This window comes from Corvus brachyrhynchos, unplaced genomic scaffold (genome assembly GCF_000691975.1).
Source record: "Corvus brachyrhynchos isolate BGI_N302 unplaced genomic scaffold, ASM69197v1 scaffold94, whole genome shotgun sequence".
Lineage (NCBI taxonomy): Eukaryota > Metazoa > Chordata > Aves > Passeriformes > Corvidae > Corvus > Corvus brachyrhynchos.
The window spans coordinates 184,755-203,738 of record NW_008238330.1 but is presented as its reverse complement, the minus strand read 5'-3'; the positions used below and the strand labels follow the sequence as shown (position 1 = coordinate 203,738).

General features: G+C 37.8%; 1 protein-coding gene across 1 annotated transcript in view; it reads right to left on the bottom strand.

Moving 5' to 3' along the window:
* The window catches only part of POU6F2 (POU class 6 homeobox 2), a 331,945-nt gene that overhangs the window by 172,184 nt on the left and 140,777 nt on the right, over nucleotides 1-18,984 (bottom strand). The window contains exons 3-4 of the mRNA XM_017734610.1: nucleotides 11,329-11,420; nucleotides 10,173-10,401 (exon numbers count right to left, since the gene is read on the bottom strand). Coding sequence (XP_017590099.1) covers nucleotides 10,173-10,401; nucleotides 11,329-11,420 — 321 coding nt within the window. The remainder of the gene's footprint in view (nucleotides 1-10,172; nucleotides 10,402-11,328; nucleotides 11,421-18,984) is intronic.

Here is an 18,984-nt window from a genome sequence, read left to right as displayed (position 1 = left end):
CTGTTACCAGTAATATGAAAGCTTGGGGGGTTGGAGAACTGAATATTTTCTAAAGATGCTGCAGTGTTGGGGGAGGGGGGGAACAACAGTCTTCTTTCACAATTCACAAGCACTGCTTTGGGAAAAGAAAAGCTAAAATCTTGAAAAGAGAATCTAAGTGATTGCTCTGTTCAGATTTTAGACTGTTTTCAGAAAACACGTTCAGAGTTTGTTCTTGAGAGGTTTTATCCTTTTAAAAATAAGAAAGATAAAAGAAACAACTTTCAGGGTCCCAATAAGTGAATTTCCTCAAAATGTCCTACTATCATTTCTTTGCTTTTTAAACAGGATTCATGTCCTGTTACAACTACATCTTCTAAAATACAGAAATCCAATATAATGGTAAAATTACAACAGTTTTATCACCTCTTCTTCAGTTATTACTGCTGACACAATAGGAAATCAGCTACACAGTACAGAATACATTCAGGAATATTTGGGTTGTGAATAGCTTAAGAAACCAAGTTGAAATATAAAGGATGGATAGAGTCAGTTCTGGATGAGGAAAGGCACAAGAGACTGAAATGGGATCTGAGAAACAGAAAGGAAAAGATACCGTAAATCTGAAGCATCACCATTTACTTGAATAGAATTAATCATTGGAAATGAGACGAGTACCTTGTTTTTATGATGAAGATTTATTTTTAACATTGCATAATTTATCATATTAAAACACAACTAAGTGAAAAAAGGGTCTGTTAATATATGTCTATTGGGGTCCCTCCCCCCTGCCATGGAGCCCTGGGAGAGGGGCCCTGGGGGGGAGGCACGGGGTTTCCCTGCCCCTGGTCAGCCTCATTCCAGATTGGTTGGTTTGTGTTCCCTGGGGTGGCCAAGGACCCTCGGGTCCGTGACTGGGGGAGTTCCTCAGGAGAGGCCCGGCCATGCGGCTGGAGAAATAAACATCTCTGAAACATCTACCGAGGATCTGTCCATATATATTTCCTTTCCACGGGACTCCTGGTTTGATATATGCCTGTTACAGTAATCCCCGCTGTAACATATGTTGAGTCTACAGATGATTAAGTTTAAAAGCAATATTTATGTAAAAATAAATAAGAAAAAAAAACTATAGCAGGCAATTATCTAAGAGCCCATATGGTGCTGGATCTTATTGACCTTGGTGGAAACCTCCAGTCCTTCTGTGAGCTGGAAAACATGACTGTAGGTCCAAAAAATAAGGAAATAATTCACTTTATTTTTGCAGCTACTGAAAAAAAGAGTTTAGAGTATTTTACATCTATGGACTGGAACAAGACTTAGGAATTTAGAACATTTAGCAAAGATCTAGCTGTGTGCGAGGAACTCAAGGCGTCTAACAGTAGTGATTTAAGCCACTTTGTAGGAAAGAATAACTGTTAATTATCTACACATTTGTTTACAGGTGGGAAGACTTGCAAAAAATGTGCACGAATTGTCTTCCATTATATGGAACACCTGGGTCAAAGTGCAGAGCAAGAACACAGGTCTCAGGTCTGCTACATCTGTCAGACTAACAAGCTTGCAAAGATGAAACAGACAAGGAATGAAGGCAGTTTCAGGAAAATGAAGTGGAAGCCTGAAGATCTCCATGAGTACAACTTTCTACCCAGCGGATGTAAGATTGCATAGAGGTCTGGGGATGAGAAAACTGAAAGAAGTTTCACTTTTATAATTTCTGATGTTCTGATGGATAGATTCTGTTCCCATTTATGGGGCAGTCTCAGTGGCAGAGATATTTTTTTTCTCAAATTAAAAAGGAGAAAAGAAAATTCTATATAATGTTTCAATATGCATAAACTTTAAGATTTTAATGAGAAAGTCGTAAGATACACTCAGAACTTTCCATGACAAAGAAAAAAAAAAAAAAAAAAAAAAAAAAAAGAAGAAAGAATTGGAGGTCTCCATAAAGTGGAAGTGTATGGTTCTGTGGTACAGAATCACATAGACATTAAAGAAATTTCATTAAAAAAATTGGCTCTCAGGCATTTAATTTGTATGTTCCATGCATTCAAAATTCACACTATTAAAAATGTCTGTAAACCCAGTTGGTCAATAAAGATTTTGTTGCTTTTATGAGTCCCTAAATATATATGTCCTTGATTAGAATCTCACCGGTGAATCAGGAACAGAAGTCTGTATCCAGGGAGTTTTTAAAACATGAATCACAGGGATTTTATTAATACAAAGACCATGGAAAAACAAAGGAAATTAAACCACAAATACTATAAATGTCTGACTTAAATCCACTAAGGCAAGGAAATTAAGAGTGAAGGCTGCAAATCCATCCTGGTAATCTTTGTACAACTCTCTCTACTGCAGTAGAGAGTCTTGGACCAGCATGAGAACCAGCATGTGTATATACCATATAGATGTACCCAACTGTTGGTATGTGATCTAGACATACCTACCTATTTGCATGTGATCCACTACTGCATGTAGCATGTGTGTGAAAATGCAGAGGTGAAGAACAGAGTGACAAACGCTAGCTGGGTTTTTCACCAGCATTTGAAATTTCTTGGCTTTTGTAAGATTACAGTAAGTTGAGTGCTTCACATTATTGGAATGAGTTTTCTCTACATTAATTTAAATTGTGACAGTCTAAATTCAAGAAGAAGATTAAAGGCCTCTCAAAACAGGTGCAAAGATACACCTTAAAAGCAGCATTAAAATGCATCCATGTTCTGGTTGATGGAAATTTCATTTATAATCTTGCATGCAGAATATTCCTGCCAGGAGCAGTATCAGTCTAAGTCAGGGCTCAATAAAGGTGCACATTCCCCCAAATGACCAGGCCTCACATACCAGTCATGCCACAACTCCTAGCTTAGTGGTCATGCCTGCTAGAGAATAGTTAACCAATAGGGTTTTGGTGGAAAGTTCAGGGAGGCTGGGGAGGTGCAGACTACTTCTTTCCCATCTGCTTCTTGGCATAGAAGTCTGGAAATTTAGACTTTGTCAGTACTTGGCCTGCAACATTTAAGTAGGTGTGAACACTTTGGTTTCAGAACTTGATCTACATCACATCATTACTTCTCACCAATGTTGTTCCATAACCATCAGTAGCAAAAATATAGGCATGTCTGAGGTCTGTTTTGGGCGGAGGTCAACAACAGAGCACACAAGCATTAAGGCTACTGCATTTTAATGCCTCTGATGGTAGGCCTTTAACTCATGGGGCAGAGAAACCAAACAACAAATAGCTAACACTCTGGGAGGGATCAATAAACAACTAGTAACTAATACAGACCTGAACCTTTCACATTCCCTCTGTGAAGGCAGCAATTTGCCACTGAACAAGATGAGCAATTAACATGGGGCCAATGCATTCGCACAGGAGAAGCCTTGTATTATGGGGAAAAACCTGAACAAATAAACAAACAACCCAGTAAGATTCTTGCTATACTACCTACAGAAAAGGAGATTTTGCCCTTTCTTCCAAAAACAAATGTTAGGTCTTCCAAAAAAGTACATTTCCTGGGAGACCAGACAGAGATAACTCATCCCATCTTCAGCGATCTCTGCATATTAGTTCAGTTATCCTACAACAGTTTGGATGGGATACAGCTGATAGCCTGAGGAAACCTGCTGTAGTGGCTGCTAATCCATAGACACTGTGCATGCCACAGTGTGCTTACGGATGCTCACATCTCTCTTGCTTCTTTCCATGTAGTAAGCTAGGGAGGTTTGTCTTTGGGGTTGGCTATCCCCTTCTTTGTGTAAGTGAGCCCTTCACAGTGACTGCATTTTGAGCAGCATTTATACAGTGATAAGGGAAGGTATATTTGGTTTGAGGGCTTCACAGAAATTGCTACGAGTGCAGCTCTTCCTCTTGGTTCTTGTCATTCTTGTTCTGGTTATGTTAGTACACTGCAAAAGTACCTGGGAATAAACTATTCCTCTAAGTGAAACATCATTTTGATTATTACTGACATTGGTGCTCATTAAAATACATAAGTGAAACACTGCCTTTCTGTAGACTCTGAAAGCTATTTCATGTTACTTGAAGGGGAATACAAATGAATAGGGACTGTATCACTTTAGTTAAAAGGGAAAAATGTTCTAAGGAACTGGAATTTGGACTGTAGATCAGTAAGCAATTGAGGTTTTTAGTTTACTTCTTTTCTGTCTCTTTCTTGTTTTTCATCTCTCTCTGATTTCTGATTTTTAAGGTGTGTGTACATGGAGGAATGGAGACAGAGCATGTTTACTTTATCTGTTGTACAATTAATGATACAAATCTCTGTTCGCAGGAAACAAGATCTAATAAATGTAAACAATAGGGTTTTTTTCTTTTTGTTACTCTTGTCTTTACCTAACATTCTTTTTGACTGATCTCTATATAAAAAAAGCCTCCTTAATTTTTTTTTACCATTATCTGTGTCAACTGTAACCCGTATCAGTGCATTTTAATGGCTGTCTCCTATCTCTCAAGATGTTTAATACATTTCCCCTTCCATTGTATTGCTGCTAAAATATGACCTGCTGCTGTTTAAATAATGTAATTTAATGATTTCACATTTTCAGCTATGCAAGACTTCCTTTCAGCACTGAAGGCTTTCACTAGTGATTTAGAGAGATAGTTTGTTCTCATTTCTTTCATGACTCAAGACTGAGAAACTTTGACTTGTAAATAAATTATTGACATCCACTTTAGGAGCAGTACAATGGGTAGTGGAAATAAAATACACAAAGTTTCAGTGCCATGAGGCTACAGTCTCCAGCTTGTTGATTTCTTTCAAGGTTCCAGTGTAATTCTCTCTCCATATTGGCACATATATCTAGAACACTGTTTTGCCATTGCTATGTGATAAAATATATTTGGACCAGCCCTTTGCAGAGATACTCCCAGACTGTTACCCATGGTGAGTGGCCAGCAGTGAGCTGACAGAAAACACTGCCATTTTCTAATTTCAAAACACATATACTATACTAAAAGAATAGCTAAAATACCTTAATTTTTTAGCTAAAACTGCTTTGGTTTTCATGGAAAAGAAACCAAAAAGAGAGAGGACAGCTGTTAACAACTCCCCAGGACTGGAATGCCTTCCCATTTTTCAGTTATTTCAACAGGAAATTCACAGGGTTAAAATTACATAGAGAAAACAAGTCAGAACAAATTCAGCCCCCCCACCCAAAAAGTTTCTTGTTTCAGCTATACAGAAATATTACATTGAGACATAAAAATCAGATGGGCTTAAGGAGAGAATGTCTTTTCATGAATATCAGCTCCCAGGCATTACTGAATACTCTGAGATTAAGCAACTAGTCCCTTGGAGAGTCTCTTGAGAAGGATAACTAAAATTAAAAAAAAGAACATACTCCTCCCAAAGCCTAGAGAAATCTGACCTGGAAAAAGAGATGCAAAAACTGAAACTATTCAGCCCATAGAAAAGTTTCCTGAAGGCAGGAGGATGAGTATTTGTGAGCACCAGTTTGGCCGATTAAGAGGGAGGCTGTCAGACTACTTTCTGCATTAAGTCCATAAATACAGGCCAAGAAGCAATGGACTAAGAGCAGAAGACAGGAAACACACTGTCTTGTAGGGTACCTGCCTCACTTTTTCACTTCTCACGACCTCACCATTCTTATTGTGACACCTGCAAAATTTTAGGAAAGCATGGCTATGTTCCACCTGTATTTCTAAGAAATGGTGAGGGGAAAACAGGTGTGTAAGTTTATTGGGATGATATCTTTCATGGATAGTTTTTAAACTTTTATCTTCAGTGCTTTTAGTGGATTACACTAAAAAGTTATTGTTGCTGATTTTACTGTTTTCTTCAAAGAACTGTTGGTGGAAAGTCAAAATTCCACAGGTGAATGGGTGTTATGTTCAGGGATTTTTGTTTTTCACTAAGGTAGATAGTTTTATTCTGCCACCAACCCTCTTCCATCTCAGTAAATTTTATTATTTGCATATTAGTTGTGCATATGAAATTTGCTTGCTTGAAGCCAGGGAAAACGTATTTTCCTAAATTTCACAGCAAGAATTTACACATTCACTTCCCTTCCTTCTGTTCGCACACATTTGATCTATTTGCTCAGGGAACAGATACGGTATAGCAGTGTACATAGCAAATGACAGGGTGTAATGAACAGAAAATAATCAAGTATGTATGAAGAAGAGAAGTTTTGGAAGAGGTCTGGTCTAAATCTCTTTTCACTTACAGCAATGAAATTCCTATCAACTTAGTGGTGGATCAGGACCATAGAGTAACTGAACAATTTAACACAAACACATCTGGGGAAAAAAAAATATTTTTTATAGGTAACTGGCAAGTGAAGAATAGGCAATATCACTAAGTTATACTCTGTGAGCAATCATTAATTGCTCCATTTTAAAAGAAACTCATGTTCTCTCAAATACTTAGCATATCTCCTCTGTGTTTCCTATCATTGAGTGTTCTTTTTTCACAAATGAGGATTTTCATTGTTTTATCTAGGCACTTTGAGGTCTCATATTTATCACCCTGAACCAGACCTGAAAGTTCCTGAGAAAAAAATAAATTAAACATGTATGTGGAGCACAAAAAATATAGTGGAATTACTCCCTTGATCAACATTCAGTATGAATTCAAATACTCTGCCAGATCAGAACTTTTCTGAATTCATACATTATTCAAAAAGTGTTCAGGGTGTCTTTTGAGTTACTTAGCTGGGGTAGTTGGAAATGAAGAGTTTTAGAAGTTTACTTCCGAGAGAAGAAAGACAAAAGACCCCACCCACAGGAGCTGTGGACATCTATGCTTGACCTCACTGAAAATTCAGGGACAGCAGATGTGACAACAGGAATACAACAGGTTGGAAAACAGCATGAAAACATGTCCTCCCATTATCTAAGTTGATCGTGCTACAGTGAGGTTCAGAGATGGAAGCTGATGACTGTGGTCTGATTTCACCAAAAGAGCAGGAATTACCCAACTGTGTCCAAGCATGGGCTTTTTTGAGCATACTTATAAAAGTGCTGTCTACAAAACAGAACACACATTCTATGATTATTTTCAACCAACCACAAAAAAAACAGGGACCGGAAGTCAGTCAGGTTCAATGGAACTGACGACACCACACAACACTCCCCACTCTCACCTGATTCCTATCTTCATTCATGCATGCATTGGACAGTGGGCTACAGAGCGAGCAATGGCAGTTTACAGCTGTGATTCAGGATGGTAGGAGCTATCTTGACCAGATTACTTTGCTGCCTTGTGTATCAGTTTCATTTCCAAAAACTGAGGGCAGGCAGTAGCACTTGCTTAGAAGATCAGGATGGAAGGGTAGAGAAGAAAACAAACAGCAACACAACTAAATAAATTCATGAGATCTGTTCCTTTCAGATACATTATGGAAGGTGTGATTGTGTTCATAGGCAGGGAACTGAACCTGCTGCTCCTGGAAGTCCGTATTTGATCCCAGGCTCCTATCTACCAGTAAAGATTATAAAGAAAACCTTTTCATCTGGTAAGGTCATTGCTTGCAAAATTTATATGGCAGCAGAGTTACATCTTTTAGCTAGCAATTAGATATCCATGGCTAAACTAAAGAGCAAAGGTTGCCTGGCTTAATCCCTACCTTGCAGCTTTTCAATACGGGGTGAATAAATGACGTAAGAACTGCACAAGCTTATGTTTATTTATAATACTACATACCCAGCAACTCTAACCTGGAGCACTCCAGAGTGGAAGGATACATTTTTATAATGCCTGTTTCTTCATTAAGATTTCATCATCCACCTACGCTAAAAAGCTACTTCCCCTTCACTTTGTTATATTTGCTTTTACCCGCTCCTGTTCTTGCATTATTTTTTTAATCTCCCATTCCTACTTTACATGCACTCTCAAATTTTAAACAAGCAAAATTTGTGCATTAGTGTGTCCTTTTCATCTATCATTTATGAATGACAGGTTCTTTGGTGCAGCTTAATGGTATGAGAGAGACATTATTTTAAACATTAAAGTGAAAACCATTTACAACTATGATAAGAGAGGTCTGTTGACATTAAACTTTAAAACATGCAGAAGGTAAAGTCAAGTAATTGCTCCAACAGGTGAGAGTCCTATGCATGCGCTTTGTAAGGGAGTTTGTTCAACACAAGATCTGTCTCTTTGTTTTCTCTGTTTGACAACCTGTAGGATCTGGTGCTTCAAACAATGCATCAGCAGCCACCAGAGTTTGGTGACTAACAGGTATTTAGGCCACAGTGCAGAGGATTAATTTTTAAAAATTACCATTTTGTTGGTGGAAAATTTTTCATACCATTTACATTGGAAATAAATAACAATAAATAAATAAATCAATAAATCTAAAGAGTTAAACCTTTCTTTTTACACTTCCTGGTCATACCTTTGTAACTTTCACACTGGACTATCACTTCCTTTACTGCCCTCTTCCACTAAAACTATGCAATTCTGTTGTAAGATACCGGCTAACACTTATCTTGCTGTATTTTGTTCCATTCTGTTCAGCAGCAACTGCATTCTGAGAACCATCAACATAGTTAGGAATAGTAAATAAATACATATGAATTTTATATCATATGTACTTGGATTGAGTACTGTTCCTAACAGTGTTAGACACATTGATTGAACAGAAGAGAATACTAGGAAAGAAAAGGGCGTTCAGTCTGATTTTAGACCACAGGGAAAACATAGCAGATCCCTCAGGGTAGAACTATTGGAAACATGGTACAGCTCAGACAATAGAGAGGATACATACAGAGATTAACTTTTTCCTAGTTACTTTGGAGTCATGCAACTTTCTCAATAACTTGAAAGAGGATGGCAGAACCTTATTGATAAAGCAGACCTCCCACAGCAAGAACAAGAACATGTATCTGGGGCATGGATGACAGATGAGAAAACTCTGATTTGACTGTAAAAGTTTAAAAAAAAAGTTATTTTCATGCAATACTGTATTTTTAGTCGTTGCTATTCATACAGCTGCTTTAATCAGCAGTGGTGAAATAAGTGGTGTGTTGCAGTCAACTTGCTTGGAAGGAAGGGATAATGGCATTCAGAGGGACCTTGACAGGCTTGAGATGTGGACTGAAGCAAACCTCATGAAGTTCAACAAAGCAAAGCGCAAGGTCCTACATCCAGGTCACGGCAATCCCAGACACACCAATGGGTTGGGCAGAGAAGTGATTGAGAGCAGCCCTGAGGAGAAAGACTTGGAGTTGACAAGTGATGAAAAACTCGACATGAGCCAGCTGTGTGTGCTCAGAGCCCAGAAAGCCAATCAAATCCTGGGCTGCATCACAAGGAGTGTGGCCATCAGGTCAAAGAAGGTGATTCTGCCCCTCTGCTCTGCTCACATGAGATCCCACCTGGAGTACTGTGCACAGTTCTGGTGTCCCCACCATAAGAAAGACCTGGAACTGTTGGAGCAAGTCCAGAGGAGGGCCATGAAGTTTGTAAGAGGATTGGAGCACCTTCCCTATGAACACAGGCTGAGAAAGCTGAGGCCGTTCAGCCTGGAGAAGAGAAGGTTGCATGGAGACCTCATGGCAAACTTCCAGTATCTGAAGGGGGCCTACAGGGGAGCTGGAGAGGGACTCTTCATCAGGAACTGCAGTGACAGGACAAGGAATAATGGGTATAAATTGAAAGAGGGAAGATTTAGGTTACATATTAAGAAGAAATTTTTCACTGTGGGGGTGATAAGACAGTGGAACAGGTTGCCCAGGGAGGTTGTGGATGCCCCAACATTGGCAGTGTTCAAAGCCAGGTTGGATAAGGCATTGCACAACCTGTTCTAGGGGGAGGTGGCCCTGCCCATGACAGGTGGGGTTGGGAATAGATGATATTTGAAGTCCATTCCAAACCCTTAATATTCTACGATTCTATTATTCTTTGATTTGAAATTTTAAAGTGATCTGTGAGTAGAGAACATTTATCACTGATGACAGAAAAACCTAATGAGTCATTCAAGTGGTTTACATTACTGACCCATAGAATGTAAGACCCAACCTCCAATATGTTTTCATAAAGACAAATAGCCCCTAAGTATCTCCCAAGCATTCAAAAACAATCCAGGTATTACTTGTCAGTATTCATGAAGAGCAACATTTAATTTGAAAAAGAGATCGCTCAGTGTAAAAGAAAGAGATGGTGTAAAACAGGTGAAAGAACCTGTTAGAAAAATTATCAACGACTTACCTTGTAGATTTTGCAATGGCAAAGTCATGATGCCTCCTGCTGCAGCTGCTGCTACCAGTCCTTGGATGTTGGTGAGATTTGCTGTAGGTAGAGTTAGGACGAGTCCTTGTTGGCCCCCCAGCTGCCCAGCCATGTTGAAAGGAATAAGGATTGGTTGATTCAGGGCTGGAGTGCCTCCTGGCATCACCCCTGCTACTGCTGAGGCTAACTGTTGGGCTGTCAGTAGTGGCTGTAAGAAACCACAGACACAAACCTATTTTACTGTGTATAGCTCAGTATTACACACTTACAACTCTTCTGGCTTGAGATCTTTTCATGTGCCATTACAGACATGCACTGCTTCCGGTATCTTAAAGCATACATTTTCACCAACACAGAAAGGTTTGACAAACATGACAGTCTGAAACTGTCACATAGCATAGTAGTGATCCCAGCTGAATCTAGACTGGAAAATTCATTACACATGTACCAAAGATAATTTATGAGCAAAAGAAGACCTAACTCAACTTGGTCTACAAGTACCTAAATGCCAACATTTCCAAGAAATTCCTGGTTGTATACTGATTGATAACAGCAGAAAACACTACACCAACAACTACCAGAATTTTTGTGGACCAAGACTGTCCTGGGAAGTGGAAGAATATTGAGTATCTTCTTAAGAGTATGGCTGAACTTGGATAAAATCGTGAAGTGAGATGGGAAATATTTTAAAGTCTTATAAAGTGCCATACTACTATGCTCTAAAGAAAATAAATATCTGGCATAAAAGATAATGAAATACCTTTACTAATGCAGGAGCTCTGTGTGACAGACATAACTGTCAGAGACAATAATTCTGCATTAAAATTGCACAAGCTCTTTAATATTAAATTATTATATTAATTTCAGAAGTCATTTACACAAGAAATGAAAATATTTTAACCTCCTAAATATGTAAAACTTCTTAAGTTTTATTTTAGAAAAACATACAAAATCTAATCTTGCTAAACTTGACTTTTAAAATATACACAATACATACATGTTCCCTTTTTGTAACACTGAATGCAGCCAAAGAGAATCACATTTTCTGCATTACACAGATCAAAGATGATCAATCACAGTTATTTATTTTTCATCAAATTGCACATCTTGATTAGTCAAAAGGAAAGATACTGACCTGAGGCCCAACAGGGAATGCAGGATGGGACTGGCTGGGTTGGTGCTGGTCTGCTGGGCTTGTATCAGGCAGCACTGTGTTTCCCCTGGCCTCTGAAATCCAGAGAACAGATTGACTTTAATATCAAGCCTGGGGACTGCCACATTACCTTCTACTCTGATGTCACATAACATGAAGCTGAAAATGATATGTTAAAGTGCTTTATCAATAACTCAAGCACTCAAATCGCTTATCAGCTGCATAAATTATGCTAACGTTCATTCAGACCAGCCAACTCATTCAAAGAGTTACAGAAATCTGACAGCAGTGAAACTGAAGCTATCATCAACCCAGCTAATGTGGGTTGCATTATACAGCAATTTACATACAGTACATGAGCACTCCGTGCATGTGGGAACTGCATTTTTTTACGCATAGGTGAGCATCAGCCATTGCAATTTCGGAAAGCAAAAATTATCTGAAAAACAATCAAGTCACATTTACTTTCTATCTGAATAAAGTATTTTCTTTTGTCAGTTACTGAGGCAGCAAAAGCTCTACTATGCACAATAAAAAGGTACTATGAAAACTGAAAACTGGTATGCTTCCAAATGACAGCTTGTTTTTTAAAACTGCATGTGGAGGATGAGCAAAATTCTGCAAAACCAAGGATTTCCAGCATTTATTGAGATGATCAATATCCAACAATCGAACTATACGCTGGGCACTAATGAGTTGCTAAGCACAGAACACAGTCCAGCCCTACTAGATTTTGCTGAAGTCTGCAATACAGATTTGAAAGGGAGGAAAAAAAATAAAAACATCCTATCAGTTGTAAGAAAGTACCAATATATTTTCAAAACTATATCCCCATCCCCGATTTCCTCTGGGTGAAGGACTCAACTGATTCACAAATTTTCAGTGCTGATGGCATGATCAAATCCACATTGAATTTTGACGTTGTAAGAATGACAGCAAGTATCAAATGTAGCTGCAAGAGTACTGTGGTCTCTTATAAAGAAAACCCTGGCAATGGCACCAGGTTTCCTGGTTGGTAGGATACCTCCTGTTTTGTTATTCTTCTTCTGATGAGTGGTTGAAATTCCATTCTAAGTAAACCTTAAGAAGATGCTCTTTTCCAGTGTTTATCCTATGAATAGCGAGATAGTTCTAAAACAGTTTCTTGGCACACCCTTGTGCTGTAAGGAAAAAGGATACTATTCTGTCATAAATTTTAAAGAGGGTATTATCAGCTCATTTAAAACAAATTCTTTTATATATTCTCCAAGGGGAATAACTTATAAATAATGGAAATATGAAAAAACCCACCTTCACCACATTAAGGTTCAAATAAAATTGACTGCTACATATTATTCAATTGACTTTTATCTCTACAGCAAGTTGTCAATCATAACAGCATTTAAGAATTGGATTAAACAATAAATGTGCAGAGTTATTATGCGGAAATCTGAAAATCTGATTAATTTGTAATATCTTTTGTGGTCTCAAAAATTCAGAAATGGACATTGCTCTGAGAATACTTACAAGTGGTCTATTGAAAAATCTGATTTGGAAATAATAAAAACATACAAACTTGCTGATCTACAGAAATATGTTTGCCATTTTAATGACCACTGTCATTTAATAATGAGAACAAGCTGACCTACAATAATCAGTGAGGATTCCAACAATTGCAACATGCAAAAAGAGACACAGTCACTAAATTTTTTATCTGCAATTTACTCATTCAAGTTAAATGAAAAGAGAAAAATGTAACTAGATATGTGAGATTCAGTGAAAACTGTTTCTTTCAAATGCATAACAATCGTAGTGCTGCTGCCATCCCTAAGACTAAAGACAGGGTTTCCCCAGTATGATTTTCTCCTAAACAAAATAAAGCACAATGTTACTAAACATAATTTTTCCTTTGGTAATTTCCACATACTGTTATGGTCTTTTTTTTTAATCTTTACAACTGTATGTATAAAGTGATATTAGATCAAAGGCTCAATACCAATGAAGATATTAGTTCCCATTAAGATCAAATCTTATAAGTCGATTTTGTTTACGTAATTTTAAGGGCTGAGAATTTTGTCTTTGTGTGTGATTTAATTAATATTAAAACAAGCTCCTGCTAATCTGTCATGTCATTAAATTTTCCTATGAAATCTTTGGGAAAAGAACAAAACCAAAGTCAAATATTCATTAGAATTAGATTTTATTGCAGTTTTTATAACTTGAGCTCTCAGAAAATATGTAAGAAGTTCTGAAGTAATATGCCTGTGTTTTAGTATTCTTTTTTCCATAGTGCAGCCATCCAAAGAACCACTGATTTCTGTTATCTGTACCATAAGGACTTTTCAATATTTGATCACATAATCCTTATGTAGCACAAGTTGGTTATAACAGACCATCAAGCCAAAATTAATTACACTCCTTTCCTTTTTCATTGTACTAATTGGAACCACTTAAGATTACATTCCTATCACACAGTTACTCACCACAGATAATTTTTTTTAATTTCAGTGCTTAAATTCTCTGCCTGCTGCTTCTAGTTTAGTTCCCATAGGTTGAGGTCATCTCAGGAAAACAGCACCCACTTTCATGTGATCCTATATAAAATTATCAATCCTGTATTCTCTGACTGAAATTCTCAGATGTCTCCTGCCCTTTCTAATCTACTGCTATAACAGACATTCAAGAGTCAAGAAAATGTACAAGAAAATCTGCCTGTTGGGCTGGCACTAAATATAGTGAAGCAAGGATTTCAGGGTTAAGGTCTGTTGCATCACACAGTGACAGCATTTTTTCCTTGCTGTACGCTGCATTCACTGACACACATAGGTCAACACTCCAAGGAAGGCAAGGCAGAGCACAAAATATCATTAGAAGGCTACTTTTCCTCTTCTGCCTTATAAAAATATTTTTCTGACTGGAGGGATTCTCCGGATTTCAGAGGAGTCAGAGACCGCTGTCTATTTCTGATTTCTCTACTATTTCTGCTTCAGCGATTCACTGCTATGAATTTGGAAAAATACCTTCATTAAGACCAACTGCCCTAAATTGGCAGCACACAATCCTCTACACTATTTCTCCCCTCTGTTTCACTGTGTTTATTTGGGAGTTGATTAGTTCCAGATGCTGGAACGACCTATGCAGGTAAATTATTCCCTGTCCAAATTCCAGTCCTCACTAATAAAAATGGACTGTCAAAATCTAGCCTAGATTTTCCACTTGTCCAGATCCAGGCCATTACCTCCTGTTAGGTTATTCTCCAACTCTGCTCAGCCTTCTATCAGTGAGAGCTCTGTCAGCAAGGAACCAGGACTTGCAACAATCCCTGTGGGGTTAGGGCACTACCAGCAGCACCTTCTCTGCAACTATGTTTTGAAGAGATTCTGTTCTCATTACATCCCCATCTGCTGGTGCACAAGGGGCAGGGGGAAGGCAGTGGCAGGGCTACTACCCTGAAAAGAGGGCCAATTCTTAACACTGTTTGCCTAGGCAGGGCTCTTACAACTAACTGAGTGCTGACAACACAGCCTAAGTCAATGAGTTTGCTCAATAGTACCATATGAACAGACTGGAGTGCCTCTGACGTAGTACTGCCAGGACTGTAGACAAGGCTTTAATATTTAATAAGCAGTATTCATCATATGTGATTCATCATAAATTAATTATAAATTATATAATACATACATTCACCTCTCATCCCACCAAGGGACTGGAAGAGCATGACACAATAAAAAATTGAAGTGCACTGTAAACACGGTAAAATAGCCTTCTTAAAATAAAATATTATTTAAAATAAAGCTAAGTAAAACAAAGGCAACCTCCTTCTCCCCCTATCAAAACAAGAAAAAAAATTCCACAAACCAAGTGAAAAGCCATGTTGTACAATATCTGGTTTTAAAAAGAGAAAACAACAAGAGAAACGTCAGAAGAAAAAAAGAAATACCACATCTCAAGGCCACCAAGCCTCATACAAAATTACAGCTGTAAATGTACTGGTTATAAAAGGCTTTCCACAGTTTGCTACTATTTTGTTTCTTACACATTTTCAGCAACACAACAGGTAATTCAGTTCTTAGTGTCTCCCAGTGCCCTCTGAAGGTGAGAATGCTCCATTCCCCTCTTTTCAACTAATGGGGAAAGGAGACTCCAGTATGGATTCTCAAATAAGCACAATTTAGCTGATCTCCTCAGCTGTAGTTCCACTGTTCAGGGAGGCATGGGTCAAAACACAAAACTGCTCTGCTACTCCTTGGCTGCTCCAGGGGTACAGCAGTTCTGACAAGGTGAACCTGCACATGCTCCCCAGCACCCTCACTTGGACGCAATGCGTGTCCCAGCAGCCCTTGTCTCACCTGGTCTCCGATGCTTGCAAGGAACCTGCAGCTGACTGGAAAATGGAACTATACTGAACAGCATCACAGGAGAGATGATGGAGTGCATTAAACTTGTATGTCCAGTTCTACCCTGGCCCTTCTGTGCATGTGTGCTTGTGCCTGCTCAAAGGCATGATGAACCCTCTCCTCTCTTCTCAAACTCTGCACCAAAGCTCACACAAAGCCAGTGCTCATACCAAAGCACAGGACTAGTCTCAACAGATGATCTGGGTATGAACGACTTCCTCATGGTTTTCATGTATTTAATATGTCTCACATTTGTATCAAAACAAGGGACATGCTGGACCACCTCTCTTTAGCACTCAATGCTTTGAAAAATAAGCCAGATCAAATTCAATAATACTAGATTTTCAGTAATCAAAAGAATATGTAAATTCTTCTGAGATTTAAGCAAATATTTCAAATGCATTAACATTAATAAAAGAACACGTTTCAAGCAACCGTTCATATTAAATCTTTAGCTAGTTCCACAATGTGACATTCAATTACTTGTACTTATCTCTCAGTAACCATAACGATAAGAAATCAAAAGTGGACTTTTTTCTTACTCACTGAGACAACTTACATTAAAGATATAGCTATGAGAATTAAATCATTAAAGTAAAAATACTGCCTGTGAGAAAAAAGTCTTACATTTTTAAAACTAATAAACTAGTAAAATAAACAGTCTGAGCAATATATAGCTGCATTTAGATCATAATCAAGAGAAAAAAACCTTTTAGAGGAAATTAAATAGACCAACAGATAATATTCAAATTATCAGGTATGGTGTGTGAAAGTCTATCATCTCTGATTAAAGTAACTCAGCTCTTCACTAAATGAAACCTTAACTTTCAGCAATTATACCAAGAGCAATCTTGTGAACAAAATCCAATAGCTGAAAGAAAAAATTCAACTGATAATGAAAAAAATATAAAATTCCCTCCAAACAATCTTTATTCTGCCACAAACCACCATATTTTGGCTCTTAATTTCACTATTTTCAATTTCCTGTTGCATCAGAGTTTGGACATATAGGGAGGAAGAGTTCACAAACTACCACATTGTAAAACATTAGTAATCAGATTGTTGCACAATATTTCACAAACACACCTAAATTTTACAATATTTTCCGGAGACAAAATTGAGATTTTATGCTGATTCTATTTTACATTGGTATTACTACCAATGTAAAATTACTACCAGCACCTGTTAACTCTGAAACCTAATAAAATTGAAATGTTGATGTTATTATTTTACTGTTTAATCATTTCAGCACAAAATACAAATACTGTGCACATCTTCCACAATGTCAGATTGTGTCAATTTACATAACTCTCATTCTTAATTTTCTCCTACCTATGTACAAAGCCCTTCTAGTTTAGCTTTGAAAATATTTGTGGTATGATAACAAAATGGTATATTGATTTACCAGTATTGACATATATGTCAATGCAATATCCTATACTGAAGAGCTAAAAATCCTACATTGAAAATGGATTGAATTAGACAGCAGTATGAATAGAGAAGATTTGCTTTACTGAGTGTATCATTCAGTACTTAAGTAAGTAAAATACCACTGTTTTATACTTATCTGAAATTGCCCTGCGGTTGCTACTGCAAAACTACTATAATCACCTGGAGAGCTCAAAGTCATTCTGCCAGCAGAGTACAGAATGCCATCTTTGTCTGGTACCTGGGGATATTTCCTCCTAAAGCCTCTTCACCTACAAGGCACAAAGTAGCTGAAATCACTGTCCTCATTACCCCTATGCACAGAGATTGGTTTGAATTTATGCACCTGCATCTTTCTGGATTAGGACTGATAACATTAAAACTCCATGACTCTTTATAACGAAAATCAGACTATTAAAGTGATTCATGTTACAGAGGACTTCTCCTGGGCAACCATGAGTTATATTTACTACCTAACAAAAATCTACTATACCAAGGCACAAAATCACAAATAACTCAAAATCCCAGTTCTCCCAAGAGCCTTTTCTTCTTTCCCATCTTCATTTTTGTCTCTTTCATGGTCTCATCTTTTCCTTTTTTCTGTAAGTGATTTTTTTGTTGTTGTTATTGGTACCTATATGAATATTCTTCCACTTCAGACAGCTCATGGGAGAAAAGAAGTATTGCTACTGCAGGAAAGGTGAAGGGATATAATTGCAAAAGTATGTTCTTTATTCAAAATAGACTCATTCTACTTTTCTTCAACCACTAAGTACAGTGCATAAAAATCCCTTGTTAGTGGTACATACATTTTTTATGAGTTGGACCCTTCATATTGTGAGTTCTAGCTCCTTTTATACTGTATGCATTAGCACAAATATTAAGGCCACAAAGACCCTATCAGTCTTCTCTGAATTCATACAACATTTCATACTCACTGTTTGCTGTTAGTGCTGGTGAATGCAATGATGATAAAGGTTGCTTACCAGAAGATGGACAGTTGAATGCATTATTATTTCATGTTGGGCAGCTGATCCCTAGCTAAGAAGGGCAGGAGGCTTCTCTAAATTAAACTTTCCTTTCATTCCATCCCTGGAAGTTTACTAAATGCCAAAGAGTGAGCACGTTAAAGAACATATATTTTGGAACATCTATTTTTGAAACTGTTACAGTTTGCCATCTTTATAGCTATCTTAGATTTCTTTATGATTTTTTACAGTGTTTATCAATGCATATTGGTTTTGTTCCTAATAGGGAAGAGGGCAAGCTTTCCATCAAAAGCCCAACTTGCCAACATTCACCCTCCCCAGCTGACTTCTGTACCCTTCCCCCAAATGAACCAGATTATGAAGATATTTTGTAAAGATATATATTGCTGTTTGCCTGGGGAACCCTGCACAGTTACTTAATATGTGTTCGGCTGCGGGCACTACAGGCTACTGAAAGCCAGGCAATACATGTGGACGATCTCTGGTGCACAGTATTTCAGGCTTTTGGGTGAAAGAAAAGCATAGTATGTCTGACATATTTTGCTTTTTACAAGTTACGTTGGTAGACTAACTTCAACAGAGAGGGCACAAGTAGGTGGCTGATGACAGAAATTCTACTCACAGCTTTGACAAGGGACTGGAAAGAAAAAGCTGTAAGGTGGGAAGCAGATGAACCTAGTATTCAATCAGTCCTATGAGAGCCTGTTTAAAAATTCAAATCACCTAGTTTGGTGAGAGGAGAATATCCAGTTAAAAAAGGAAGCATCCAGTTAAACCTAGTAAAAGCACCTCACAGCAGAGTCAGTTTTCAGCAAAATGCACCCCATAATATATGTAAACTCCTG